This window comes from Sinocyclocheilus rhinocerous, unplaced genomic scaffold, assembly GCF_001515625.1.
Source record: "Sinocyclocheilus rhinocerous isolate Xijiao unplaced genomic scaffold, SAMN03320098_v1.1 scaffold2267, whole genome shotgun sequence".
NCBI lineage: Eukaryota > Metazoa > Chordata > Actinopteri > Cypriniformes > Cyprinidae > Sinocyclocheilus > Sinocyclocheilus rhinocerous.
The window spans coordinates 146,970-162,055 of NW_015625573.1; the positions used below are offsets into that span (position 1 = coordinate 146,970).

Consider the following 15,086-nt stretch of genomic DNA (forward strand, 5'->3'; position numbering starts at 1 on the left):
TGTGTGTGTGTGTGTGTGTGTTACTTATTTTAAATTTGTAATTAATTTTAATTTAATTGTATCTAATTTTTGGGAATTTACATATTTTGAATTATGTATTTACAAATATTATTGTAGCCCAATCATACTGTACCTCTTGTTTTAGTGCCACCTCTGACATATTTGTCATATCATGTGATACATCCACCTCTTCATCTTTCTCCACTTGGGTGATGTTTTCCTCATTCGTTTTGGAAACCCTCTCTCGTTTTCTCATCCTGCCGGTGGTCTTTGTCTCCTGTTTGGGCTCTTTCTTCTCTGGTAACTTGGTCTTCTTTGGTTCATCTGCAACACTCTTCATCTCCACTTCTTCAGACATGCTCACGTCACGTGTTTCTTCTATATGGTTTTCATCATTGATTGTATTTTCTGTATCATTAGCATCAGCTATATCGTCCGTGTTTTTTGTGTTGTTTATATGCGTCATGTCTGTTGACACGTCCGCCATGCTTATCACATCAGTCATGGTGTCGTTTCTAAGGCACACCGTAACAGGGCCTGTTGCAAGATACGTCAGATGAAGCTGACATTGGGAAAAAGACATCATGACCACAAGATTCCATTGCAAAGGAACTGCTTTTGACTAACTGTAATCTTTATTATGTTACAGATCTAAGATTCTTAGACTGTTAATTGTTGTCTTTAAAAGGTAAATAAATGGTACTAAAGTCAGCTTTGAGTCTTAATAGTATTAGTTGGTGGTCTACAAAAGAGCAGATGTGTGGGGGACCTCCAACAGGAGCCTTGTGGGACATACAGGCCCTAATTTTAACTCCCAGTCTGGGTCTGGCCATGTGATAGGGGCTATTTTTACCTGGAGATATGAGTCTAAGAAGAGGTCAGCACCCAGATGGCGCACATGAGACCCCTGACTAAATGACTACATGTGTTGTGTCTCTACAGTGCAAATGTACAGTCAATTTCGCTAAATACTGAAAATTATCAACAATTTATTTATTGTGACAATATGTGTTTTTACACTATGTGCAGTTTCAACTTGTATCTTTGCGTTTCATAGATTCTACATCTAACATCATTCATTCAAGCTACAATAATCCCAGAACAACAACAGCATTTACCCAGAAAAACACGATTTTAGGCATGACTCACTACATGTGTAATATTAGCATATACCTGTAATCATCTAAATTTCGATGCATAGTCACTCTCCTTTGCTATTCATATAATAACAATATAATATAATAGCATCTCACACAACTGGAGCTCCTCTGGTGACTAGAACTCACAACTGATCACACCTCACTTTTAGAAGATGACGAAGACAATATGGCCACTGCAAACAATGTCGCCATTTTTAAGCATTGTTTCTCACCACATTCCAATTGATGTATTTATTTTTATCAATTGATGTGAATTTATGCTGTACACTAAGCATTTTCCACAGACATCCATTCCTTACATTATGTAGACACAACGTTTACTATCTTGATTAGTATACTTCATCTTCACATTAAAGGTTGATTTCAGAGTTTTGTTGGAAACTGAGGATAAATGTTTTCATTTATCTGTTTAAAAACGGTTAGCTAAACCCTAATATTCAAAAGAATTGCACACTAAAGGTGTCACAAAATGTCAATATTTTTTTGAGTTGTCATTTAATAATTTGTTCAACATATAAATATATGTCTCTTTATATCTATTTATCATGGGGCTAAACAATAATTTATTACAATTTCTTATTATATAATGTTCTCCACTAGTTTTTATGAAGATCTTTAGGTTTTTCAGTCTCGCTTTTTCTATTTATTAGCTTTTTCCCCCTTAAACATTAGTGTTTAAAGTAATTTAGGATAAAATGAAATAAAAGTCTACTCAGTTTATACTGTATTCTCAGTGAGTTAAGACATGAGGTCGACCATGTAATACAGGCCCTCATCCGTCTGTGGACTTGCCCTTTGGATTTTTTTTTTTTTCTCCCACAGGCTTTATTAAATTCTTCACACTTCATAAACGATAACGTAAAAATATCCTACCTTCTTTAGAGTGAAATTCTCCCTTCGTCTTCAATCATAAGATTTGTTCGTAGTTCACGGTGGCTTTGATAATGCCAAAATCAAGTCTAAATCCACAAGCACAGGTTATGTGCTCTCTGCCCGTCCGACAGAGAGTCCAATGAGCGCAGTCGGGTGTCGGTGGGCGCTATCCATAAAAATATCCGTGCCCCTCTCCATCTACCGCATTCCACACGCGCCACCGGCTGACGGCCTCAGCTGTCGCACCACATATGTCTCCTTATCTCCGAGTCTGAGGCTCTTTTACACAAAATTAATTGTTTGAACACTATAATTGTTTTTTTCAAGCTGTCAACGACACGAATTACCTGTAAGTTATTATTTAGTAATGTGCTTATTCATTCGTTTATGTATTTTTAATGGCAGCCTGCCTGTACACTCTAAAAAATCATGTTAAATTTACGTTAAAAACAACCTTTCGTGCATTACTGGCGACGTTTTTGCCTTTAGTTTTTTTTTTACTAATGTTATGTCTAATAGTATTATTTGCAGCTTATATTGGAGCTACTAAAACATTGTACCATACACAGATACTATAATAATACAGGTGTTAAATTAGGTCACTTGATGAATTAATAATAATAAGTATATAAATATACTTGTAAATACATAGACAATAACATGGCATTAAAATTATTCTATAAATAAAATGTAACATGCAACTGCCCTGATTGCAAAATCTTGAGAAAAAAATGCTAATAAAATATAATTGAATGTTATGCACCATGCAGGAACTTCTTTATATATCTTAACTAGATATATATAATTAATAACGCGTGTGTGTGTGTGTGTGTGTGTGAGAGAGAGAGAGAGAGAGAGGGAGAGAGAGAGAGAGAGAGAGTGTGTGTAACAGAAAAATTCATTCTAAATGCAATAACCTACAGTAAAAATACAGGTACTGATTTATTGAAAGATAGATATTTGCTGTAAATTATATGGTAATTCATACTTTTCCCATTGCCAAGCCAAAAAAAAACACAATTTTCCAGTATTTACCTTTCCATTTAATATAATTTTTTCAGCATTTAGAATTATTTTCCCATTACAGTGTATTCTAATAATCCACATTGGAGGTAGGTTTGTATATATAGATGCTTTATCAGGTTTGTTTGTTTTCATTCATATTTTCCACACAAACATCAGCTTGTTTACATGGAAAGATATTGTTGGCTGTTGGAGCCAGTAGGCTTTATCTTGAGAGTCTGTGGCTTGTCCAGTCAGTTCTGACCCACTTATCACGGTCACATAGAGGTGTGATAACCCAGATATCTCAATTGGTCACTCTAGAACTAGAACAATATTACAGCATATAACATACGTTAAAATGGCATGATAAAAATGGCCACTTTCAACTTATCTGTTAATTTCTTGGTTTTATTGTCATTATTATGATTTTATAAAGTGCAAATACTTTATCACTTTATAGAACGCAGGTCTTGTTGCTGTGGTGACAGTGTGATTCAGACCTGTCAGTGGAGACAGTCTGTTGGCTCATTGTTCTCTGACACAACAGCATGCTTTTGGAATGAACAGCTCTGATGCTCCCTCCAGAGTATTCATGCATTGTATTCATATTACAAATAACTAATAATACTATGATGAACACAACACACTTTGGACGCAGTATGAACAGGTTGCAACAGAATTGACTGCATCTCTCTACCTCACCAGCCAGCAGTGCAAATAAACATATTCTTTTCATTTTGGGGGGAGATTTCTGTGAATTTTTAGCTAATTATTGTCCATTTTCATGTTTTCAAATGTTTCGTTCAGCAAATGTTCACCAAAACGAGCTGGAAACCCCCTCAGCCTGAAGGACAGCACTGTCATCTGTAACTTGAGCTCAGACCCAGCATGCATCTCTCTCTCTCTCTCCCTTCAGACTGCGACACCTTTGGTACTGGAAGACTCATACTCTGGGTTAAAGGGGTTTAACCAGCAGCTTTGAGAAGCATCTAAAAGCTTTAGGAGGATGCTTGCATGAGATGTTTGTAGTGTCATACAAGGGGTTGCATTTCCTACCAGGAAAGAAAAAAAAAAAAGATCTGTCATAGTTACTGTACGGTTCTGACTCCATTTTATGAATATGTATGAACCTTATACTGTTTAAACCTCTGAAAGTTGCTCTAAAAATTAATTTTCTTCAGTTCAAAGGCTAAAGTGCTATGTTAAAAGCTCCATTCTGGAAGACCAATGGGGACAACAAGGGAAAGCCCGAAATAGCGCCCCACCTGTGGGCAGAGATCAGAGCTATAGACAGCTAGCCTGCTAATACTCACTGCTGTGTGGCACTATTGAGCAGCATTGCTGGGTGGTAACATGTCCATGCTGTATAGTTGTTTCTCTGATCTCAGCATGGAGATTTAACTACATTCTTTGTTTATTGAGTGTTTTTTAAAATAATTTTTATTCATTCATGTTATTTTTTTAAATCAGAATGAGAGTCCAAACAGCTGATAAAAACATCATAATAATCCACAAGTAACCCACATGACTTCAATCCATCAATTAGCATTTCTAATTGATAGCACCCATTCAGTGCAGAGGATCCATTGGGGAGCAAGTGATGTAATGCTACATTTGTCCAAATTTGTTCTGATGAAGAAACAAACTCATCTACATCTCAAAAGACCTGAGGAGTACATTTTCAGCCAATTTAAATTTTTGTGTTAAACTACTCCTTTAAGCAGGGGGAAGAGGCTTGTTAAGAGTATACCATGTGTATCTTCTTTCAGAGGGGCATGACTTGACAAATACTGCAATAGGAGGTGGTATAAATAGCTCATCGCTCTAAGTGTGGTGAACAGTGCTACAGCAGGACTTCTCTGTACAGGTGGAGCGGAGGCAGTCTGGCACTTCCTCAAGTTGTGACCTGTGACCTGTGACACCAGCTGCACTTTAAAATGGTTTATTATGGTGGAAATTGTTAGAACAGATCCAGCAACAGTAAAAAGAAACAATGTTTTTTCATTTGTTTATACTGAAACAAAACCTTGATTAACATTCACTGTTCAAATGACTTTTATAGGGTATTCCTTGTCTTAAGTGTATTTATTTAGTCAAACTGTATTATCTTTCTTATTGCAAGCCAATGCTTGAATTCTCATTGTAATGGAAATAGTGACAGATCTTTTCTTCTGTATTGTGACATACATCCAAGTGAAAATATAGGGATGGGGACATGGTTCTGTCCATTGGTTGTTGATTGGATGGAGGCAGATCTGAATGTGAGTTTACAGCTGATTGTAAGAAAGAGGTGGGGTTTAAGAGGATGAAATGATTGGAGAAATACTGCATATATCACCAGAGAGAAATCTGATAGATCCAGCTGACATTTTGAATAAAAAATATGAAAAAAAGGAACAATGCATGGATGACTCATTCACGAAAAGATCAATAAGATGCATTTAGAAAATAGATATTCTGAAAGAAGAAGAAGAAGGGTGATGTCAAATGTCATTTAACCCCTCTTTACTTCTTTATTTCTTCATCTCATTGCCTCTTTACTATTGTTTTCTTGTCTGCCTCGCTCCCTCTCTCAACAAGTCAGCTGTTGGCTTGGTTGGGCATTTACTCTACTACAGGAACAGGTGCAGGACACTGGGCAGGATGGAAAGTTTACAGTTGGTGTGAAAGATAAATTGTAACACTGTAAAAACTTGTATTTGTTTCAGTTGCTGAAATATGCTACAGAACAATTCACTCAGGCATGCATGCTCCAATGTTTCAGGCCCTGAAATATAGCTTGATGGGACTAGTTTTATGTGTATCTCTGTTCATTTATGTGATTTGTATTTGAATACAAAAAAAATACTCTATTGATTATGATACTTACTTGTAGATCAAAATGCATGATTTTTTGTTGTTAAAGCCTTCAAGTACAGCACTGTTCGCAAAACATTAAGATATCCATAAGATATCCAAAACATTAAGATATCCCAAGATATTCTAATCATGACTGAGGTCTAAAGAGAGCTGCTTACAGATAGCTGAAGTCTTCACTATCAGGTACCAGAGCAAAGCTAAATTAGGGCTTGTGACAAGTGAGAACTGGCTGACTGCCCAGGAACTCAAAGAAGATGTTGACTTATCAATCTCAAATAACTTTGCTATGATCTAAAATCCTGATCTGTGTCAGAGATTCTAAATAGACGTATGACATGTAGTTATTCTACTGTTCATGTACAGTAGCAATATACACATCAGAGTTAAAGTCTTGAATTTGTGCTTTGTCTTGAGACAAACCTTCAAGATCTTAGGATCTTGATCTTAGTGCATATCGTCTTGATCTTGGCCTTAGTCTTAAACTGGAAGTCTTGGTCTCAGCTTGTGGAAAAGATGTCTCCATAACTCCTATCCTTTTTAATTTTGGTTAACTAACCTTAAAAATGATTAATAAGAACTGTAAGAAATTTCAATGCATTGAAATTTGAGCCCAACTCTTGATGCTTTGGGAATATATATATATATATATATATATATATCTTACATTTTGGCCATAAACATCAGAAACTGCACCAAATTGCATATTTTTGTTCAGTTTGGGCCTCTTTTCTTCTTCAAGTATGAGCTTCATATTCTCTATATCACAGACAGCCATAAAACCTGATGTATCAAATATGATATGATGATTAAAAAAAACATATGCAACCCTTCTTTTGTGTATTTTGTCTAAAGGTTGAATGAACTGTTCAATAAAAAAAAACGATTTTTCTGACTATTATTTTATATGTCAGGCCTCACAGGGTTAAAGTGTACACAAACATGTCCTATATTTTCCACACTGCTGTGTATAGACTGTATTGGTTACTAATGATTTAGCAATGTACACTCTCAGAAAAAAAAGGTACAAAAGCTGTCACCGGGACGGTTTGGGTACCCTTTCAAAAGGTAGGCTACAGCTTATTTATCCCTAAAGAATGCATATAAATACCTAAAGCGTATATATTGGTATCTAAATGGTATATATTAGTACCTTTTGAAAGAGTACCACTGCAGTGAAATTTTTTTTTAGTTTATTTTTTTACCGTTTTTACTGAGAGTGTAAATGTTCTCTTTTCTTTTACCCCAGCCCGGCGAGCAACTTCCTCTGAAGGAAGGAAAGAGAGGAGAAGACTTTGCGTTGGAAGAGACGGTGGATTGTAATCAAACTGTATCGTGAGTGTAGCAATGGGTTATGATTCAGATGGTGATGATGATGGGTGGCCTTCAGATATGGAGGTTAACCGAACTAAAAAGGCAAGGAAAAAAGCATGGTCTGAAGCGAGTAGTGGAGGAGAGAGTACACCAAGACAAACGATCAAAAAGATCAGAGCTAAACCTAGTGGAAGCAGTAGGTTTGATGATGACAAACAGGAAGAGTGGAAAGTCATTATTACGCTTAGTAATGATAATCGCTGGTTTGCCAAACCGCCATAAAACACCAGAAGAAGAAGAAGAAGAAGAAGAAGAAGAACCCCAGCCCGGCAGAGGGCATTTATGTGCCGTACATCGTTACATGCGAAACCTTCAACCGGAACGACAGAGGAAGAGAAATAGGCGTAAGTGAGGACGACAATTTTGTTGCTACTGTGCTAACCGCTGTGGTCCCTGTAGAACCCCGGTGAATCGTTGTTATTTCCGATCACCTCAGCAGTCCGGTGACACCCACCCCTGTGAAAAGCCTTGCTTGGATGGTCAATGGCCGTGAGGTTCCGGCGCACGGTATGTTGTCGTACCTATACAGTTATCAGCACGGCGAGCAGCCAGCCGTTGTTTGCACTGCACCGAAACTGACAGCGAGTGTTCGTATAAACTGCTGCTTGGGTTTTTTGACGATGTCAGCGGACTTTTGGCAGGAATCAAGCGCAGGATTAATTAACGTTAAGTTAGACGTCAATCAGATAAACACGCGGGAGCGGCGCGCGCTGCGTTTCCGTTTCTCCCTGCGGCTAAATACCGGACGGCTAGAGGCTATGAACAGCCAGTGTTTTTTTTGTTTTGTTTTTTTTTGTAGATAACTAGGTGCGAGTGAAACGACTGTGTTTATCGTGATATTTATATATGTTGAAGAACACTGGAAACTGTTGTTTTGTAATGAGACAGTGTTTGTGTTGATCCCCTCAATTGCGGCGTTCTATCTTTGTCGTCGTGTAAAAATCGCGTTGAGTTGTAGCTCTTAAACGGATTTGGCGAAGGCTCGTCGTGGTTTCGCCGCGACCAGAAGGCACCAGACACAGGTACTGGGTAGAACTGTCGCTACTTGACTTTAATAGGTAACAGATTGTGTTTTCTTATGGATGTTTAGCTGGCTCAGCTAGCAGGAGACAGTGTTGGAATGAACCTGCGCTTGGTTTGTGTTATGAAGAACTGAAACTGACAAGGGAACCCATGATGAAGTTGATGTCGTTAATATAATCTAAAATATTGCTCTTTAGTTTTAGTTTTGCTGGTGACTCAGGCTTATTGTATATAAAACTGGTGTTGCATTCAAATGCATCTTTTTGGCTAGTTTGAGGTAGGCATCCCAGCCTTTGAATTTAGCTTATGTTTCGTTTCGTTTAATAAATAAGGTGTTGACAGTGCTGCAATTATGCTTATGACAGTTAGTAACACCTGTCGTGTGTGGATGGATGAAGTCGAGCGGAAAAGAGTTGTACACGTGAAATACGGTTCATGTCTCAGATTTCAGGTCGTTGCCAGTGGTGAGACCGCTAAACACAACACAAGCCATTCTTATGCACCGCCACACACAGGACTAGCTTTATATGTCTTTTAGCTTTGTATTTACACCAGATTTAACCTGAGATATACCATATAAATATGCATTTGTTCTGATAAATTGCAGTTTTTTCAGGTGCATGTATTTAGTCTCTGTTCCTGTCCAGTAGTGGGCCATGTTCACACTGCGGCAGCCGAGAGTCTGCGGCCGTCTGGTGCATACGCGACCTTTAACCCTGTTAAGCCTGACGTGTGAAATAATAGTTAGAAAAATCAGTTGTTTTGAAATGGAACATCTTGGTGAACCTAGAGACAAAATCTAAAAAAGGTTTGCTCATAATGTTTTATGTTTTGTAACATGTTTGATACATCTAGCTCATGTAGGATATGGAGCTCACATTCGAGGAGGGAAAAAAAACAAGTTTATTCAGAGGCCCAAACAAATGCACTTTTGTTCAGATGTTATTTATGTTAGTTGTTGTTAGTTGTCAACTACAAAAAGATGAAATCCTGATAGCTTGTAAGGTAAATTATTGAGGTCTTTATAAACGGTCACTCAATATATCGCTCTGTATCTCCTAATATGTCTTAGGAAGATGATATTTTAATGTTTAGTTTTATGATCAAAGGCCTGTAATTTTAATTATTAGGACATATACTGTAGTGCAATACAATGATGATTAAGTGTAGAGGTCGACCGATGTATCTGTTTTGCCGATTAATCGGCACCGATAGTCGATTGCTGGAACTATCGGCAAAAATCCCTGCTGATAGTTTTTCCAGGTTTCATTATACAGTACGAGAGCAGCCTCTAGAGGCGGAAATCACTGACGCCTCTGGCTGTTTGTTTTGACACATGACTATCATTCCAGTCCCCAAAAATCCCCAAATCACTGGAATTAATGATTACAGACCTGTCGCTTTCAAGTCTGTGGTCATGAAGTCATTTGAGAGACTGGTCTTGGCCTACCTGAAGGACATCACTGGACCCTTGCTGGATCCTCTTCAGTTTGCATACAGAGCAAACAGGTCTGTGGATGATGCAGTCAACATGGCACTGCATCACATCCTGCAACACCTCGACAGACCTGGGAATTATGCAAGGATCTTATTTGTGGATTTCAGTTTGGCCTTCAATACCATCATGCCTGATCTTTTCTCAGCCAGACTGACCCAGCTCTCCGTACCTACCTCCACTTGTCAGTGGATTACCAGTTTCCTGACAGACAGGCAGCAACTAGTGAGGTTGGGGAAACTCACTATCAGCACTGGTGCCCCTCAGGGTTGCGTTTACTCCCCACTGCTTTCCCCACTGAGACCCCTCTGTCAAGCTTCTGAAGTTTGCGGACACCACTACTAGGGCTGCACAATTAATCGGATTTCTAATCGCGATTACAATTACAAATGCCACAATTATGTAATCGTTCAAAGCGGCAATTAATCGTTCAAAGTCCACTTATGTTATTCTGTGTGCTTAAGATCAGTTTTTTTTTCTTTCTACAAGCTATCTTAAGGGTTTTTCCATTGTTTTAATTTTAGTTTTAATATGACTTTATAATACCATGCATATTTTACTTTTTTTTATTTAAAAGACCAATCCAATGAATAGATGCCATTTAAGGCTTAATACTATAGAAAAGCAATAAAGGTTTTTCAGTTTGAGGGTTTTCAGCTTGTTTATTTTCATCTAAAAATATGGCATGCGGTTGCTTCAAACAATGATATAACATCATTCAATGTAAATTGTGATAATCGTAATTAATAAGCGCAATTACAATTTCAAGGGAATAATCGACAATTATGATTTTTGTCATAATCGTGCAGCCATAACCACTACAGTCATCGGCCTCATCTCGGATGGTGAGGAGTCTGCTTACAGACAAGAGGTTAAGCAGTTGGCTGTCTGGTGCAGTCTTAACAACCTGGAGCTCAGCACGCTCACAACAGTGGAGATGATAGTGGACTTCAGGAGAAACCCCCCTGCAACCCCCCTCCACACACACACACCATCATGAATAGCACTGTGGCTGCAGTAGAGTCATTCAAGTTCCTGCGCACCACCATCTCACAGGACCTGAAGTGGGACATTCACATAGACTCTATTGTTAACAAGGACCAGCAGAGGCTGTATTTCCTTCACCAGCTGAGGAAGTTCAACCTGCCACATAGTGCTGAGCGGTATGACCAAAAATTTATATCACGGTATTTTTCAAAATTATAATGGTTTCACGGTACATGACGATATTTTTTTTTTTCATGCATGACCGGGTGTTAACCATATTTTCTACTGATTGAGAGAGGAAATACTGCAGTATATTGCCTTAGAATGCCCTATTTTACTGTCATGATGAGTGTATATTGTCAAAAAATACCACACTAAATAGTGACTAAACACGACCCCTTTTAATACATGTTAACCAGGAGTCACTCATTTATAATCGTGGCATCGTCTGATAAAATCAACATGCATCTACACTAAAGAGCGGCTATGTGGTTGTTTTGGCTATATTACTTTTTTGTCTCATGCAGCGCACTGCCTGCGTCTGAGTAGCAAACTAAAAAAAACAACAAAGAAAAAAGTGCATGTGATATTAACAGACGGACTACGCTCATATTTATAATTCCAAACAATCAGTAAGCGACAGGTGCTAGGAAACGCTGTTTTGTACTCCTTTATTGACGAGTCGGCTGCGGTGCGGCCAACTGAATGCGCTGCTTCTCTGCCGCTCACTGCACAGAACAGACGCCAAGAGAGGTGACCCTTCTCCGGGAAAGTCAGACCTCGCGTTCGCGGGACAGCACTGCCGATATCTTCCAACTGAACCATAGCTAAGGTTTATCCAAAAAAAGTCGCTAGGTTTGTCAGTATGAATATTCAATGTAAAAAAGCCGCTAAAAGGGTCTGAAAGTTGCTAAATCTAGTGCTAAAGTCGCGCTCATGTGTGTGAGACGCGGAAGCTGATGGCAGGGGGCGGTGGATATTTGTGGCGGTCAATGTGGATATTGTGGATATTGTGGATGAGTTCTTCTGTGTCATCACGTTCTATTAGTTCTACAGCTTCAGTTTCGGAACTTTCACGCTTAGTAACACATACAGCTGTTCCCTCACCACAGTGCAACAGTGAAAAGGGACCCCTTTCAAACAGTGTCGCGTTCCGAACATTGTTTAAGCGACATACCACATACAGCTGTTCCCTCACCACAGTGCAACAGTGAAAAGGGACCCCTTTCAAACAGTGTCGCGTTCCGAACGTTGTTTAAGCGACATACACCGGTATTGCGGGATTTTAAAAATTCATATCATAACAAAAATAAACTCTCACCTCCAGAGAGTTGGAAAAGGGCTGGTAAAATCTGGACCCCTCACACCCAGCACACTTCCTCTTTGAACTGTTTGCCCTCTGGCCGGCGCTACAGAGCATTGAGCACCAAAACAGCCAAACACACAAACAGCTTTTCCCCCCAGGCCATATTCCACTTGAACAATGCATAACACATCTCAGGACTGTACATCTGTAAATAACTTATCAACACTTTTCATCTGTAAATGGCGCATATGCACATTCACAATTCTGTCTATTGATATTTTCTTTTTCTCTGTATTTTATTACCATATTATATTTTTATTTATTGTCTATTCTCTTTATTATTAGTGTTTTATTTCAATTTATTACCGTAAATTATATGTATGTCTGCACTATGTCTACTTTCTGTACTGGAAACTCCTGACACCAAGACAAATTCCTTGAGTGCGTAAACACTTGGCAATAAAGCTCTTTCTGATTCTGATTCTGACACTGGGCGATGCACAGAGTGGGACACTTCAGATGGGGATTTAAAACATTGACAACTAAACGGTGTGTACACATTATACTGTAGTGCATGTTTTCATATCATTACTAGGTAATTAATTTGTTGACTAGATGCTGCATTAGTGGAGAAAGGACAGCAGTATGTATGATAGGCTAAGAGGACGCAAACATGAGCAGCACATCAAATGGTTAAAACAATGTGACCAAAACACACGCAAGTCTGACGCAAATGCTTAAAATCCTCTGGGGTCGGCAGACGCGCCGGCACATCTTTTCTTGATAACGCCGATTTTTGATTGTACAGAAAAGAGCAACACATCATTCAAATATGTAAAGGGTCTACTTTTATTTGAGTACACTCATAATAACAAAACGCTGTGCTTTTGTAAAATAAAGGAAACACAGGGTGCGCTTTCTGCCGTCTCGATCTCCGTGGACTTCTTTCTGAAACGCGTCACAAAAATGAACCAAAACTCAGAGAATACTTGACACACAGACATGAGAAATACATCTATAGAAATTTTGAAGTGTCTTAATTTTAGATGAAGTAATTCATATTGAAAACAAATAATTCTCTGATAAAGTAATCTGTATGTAGGGCTGTCGCGGTGACACATATGACGATAATACCGCACATCACGCTATTGGGCCACTAAAAATGACCGCAAGGGAAATTCCTTCACCTCGACAGCCCTACATACAGATTACTTTATCAGAGAATATTTGTTTTCAATATGAATTACTTAATCTAAAATTAGACACTTCAAGCTTTCTAAATATATATATATATATAATCTTTATGCGTGTGTGTGAGAGTATGTTATACGATGTAACAAGGTCATTATTCCATTTTTGCATTGGAATTTGCATTCCATTTGCTCAAATAGCAAAAGATAAACTCCATGATTGTGTTCATGACTTTCAAAACGCATCATCACAGCCTTGTGAATAGGGTCCATAAGACCGTTGGGCTATTAATTGTTAGCCTCTATGTGTAACAGTTAGTTCTGATCCTCTAATCTGACTGGTCAAGAGACTTTTTGCAGATATTTCACCTGCCTGTTCTAGATGGGCTGTCAAGTCATTGTAACTACATTGTTACGCCACAAGGTAGTGGCAAGGGACTGTCTTTGAGTCTTTAAACCGTTCATTCCACTGCACGTTCAAAAACGCTGAAATTCAAAGAGAGATGTAATGAAACACGCTGTTGAAATCATTTTAACGCTATGGAGCCTTAGTGCAAATCAGCATGGTACACATTATAATTACTGACTTATTTAATATTCAGTACACATGCATGAAGTGTAAAACGAGAAAGGCGTAACCTTACGAAAAAAAAGAAAACATGCTGCGGTTCTTGCATTCCTCTGCGGTTGGCTAGTCAATAGCGCAGTATTGCGATATTACGTTATCGCGACAGCTCTATCCGTGTGAAACCAACGCTAGGTCCAGTCTTTCCCGTCTGAGCGCGCGCGAGCCATTCATAGGATAATCATCCACTTGAGACGAACAAACGCCCACATCACCTCCGTAAACAAAGCGTGAAGGTTCATCAAGTTCATCTTGGCTACTTTTCGTTTCTGGAAGAAGAAACGCTGTGAGGAATAAGCCAGAATTTACCTCAGAAGAAGAACATAATGCAACACGAGGCTTGAGCAGCGGAGGAGATCATTTCTGATGAGTAAGTAATTTTTTAATACTTGCATTAGTTGTTATTGTGACATAACTTGTACACATTTTACTAGTTACACTTTTATCAAACTATAATTCCTGACTAAATGTATGAAATCAAGTGAAGCATTTTAAAATGTTACTTTTCATTGTGTCTCACGATGCTAGGATGTTTTTAATGTTATATAAAATATAAAACAATACGATATAAAATAATACGAGGATTTACACTGTAACACTATGAATGTTAGAGTCTAAGAATGTTAAAGGGATAGTTCACCTAAAAATGAAAATTCTGTCATTAATTACTCACCCTCATGTCGTTCCAAACCCGTAAGACCTCCCTTCATCTTCGGAACACAATTGAAGATATTTTTTGATGGAATCTGACAGCTCTCTGACCCTCCCATAGACAGCAAGGGTACTACCACGATCCATGTGACATCACCGTTATATTACGAAGCTACGAGAATACTTTTTGTGCGCAAAAGAAAAAAATAACTTTATTCAACAATTCGTCAATTTCTACGTTGTTTGTGCTTTCATATGAACGAAAACAACGTATCCGTGTGGTGCGGCTGACACGGAACAACATACACTGTTTGCGTTCAGTGGATACTCTCCAAAATGGTGCTAGGGTGACGCGAAGGAGACGAATTGTTGAATAAAGTAGTTTTTTTTTTCTTTCGCGCACAAAAAGCATTCTCGTAGCTTCGTAATATTACGGTTGAACCCCTGATGTCACATGGATTATTTTACTGATCTCCTTGCTACGTTTCTGGACCCTGATCGTGGTAATCACATTGCTGTCTATGGGAGGGTCAGACAGCTC

The 15,086-nt window shown here is 38.5% G+C and overlaps 2 protein-coding genes across 7 annotated transcripts in view; one reads left to right on the forward strand and one right to left on the reverse strand.

The window, feature by feature from the left end:
* LOC107750547 (nexilin-like) overlaps nucleotides 1-2,180 on the reverse strand; it is an 8,841-nt gene extending 6,661 nt beyond the window's left edge. For 3 of the 4 annotated variants that reach the window (XM_016566005.1, XM_016566014.1, XM_016565985.1), the window contains exons 1-2: nucleotides 2,034-2,180; nucleotides 134-562 (exon numbers count right to left, since the gene is read on the reverse strand). In XM_016566005.1, the coding sequence (XP_016421491.1) occupies nucleotides 134-505 (372 nt within the window). In that variant the 5' untranslated portion in view covers nucleotides 506-562; nucleotides 2,034-2,180. The remainder of the gene's footprint in view (nucleotides 1-133; nucleotides 563-2,033) is intronic. The other variant, XM_016565996.1, reaches the window with a different exon arrangement.
* A 5,410-nt stretch (nucleotides 2,181-7,590) lies between these two features.
* Nucleotides 7,591-15,086, forward strand: part of LOC107750565 (TGF-beta-activated kinase 1 and MAP3K7-binding protein 3-like) — a 20,820-nt gene continuing 13,324 nt past the window's right edge. The window contains exons 1-2 of one of the 3 annotated variants that reach the window (XM_016566023.1): nucleotides 7,595-7,612; nucleotides 7,705-7,775. The gene's annotated coding sequence lies outside the window, so the exon portion shown is untranslated. Of the gene's footprint in view, nucleotides 7,613-7,704; nucleotides 7,776-12,549; nucleotides 12,629-15,086 lie in introns of those variants that run through there. The other 2 variants (XM_016566049.1, XM_016566031.1) reach the window with 2 other exon arrangements.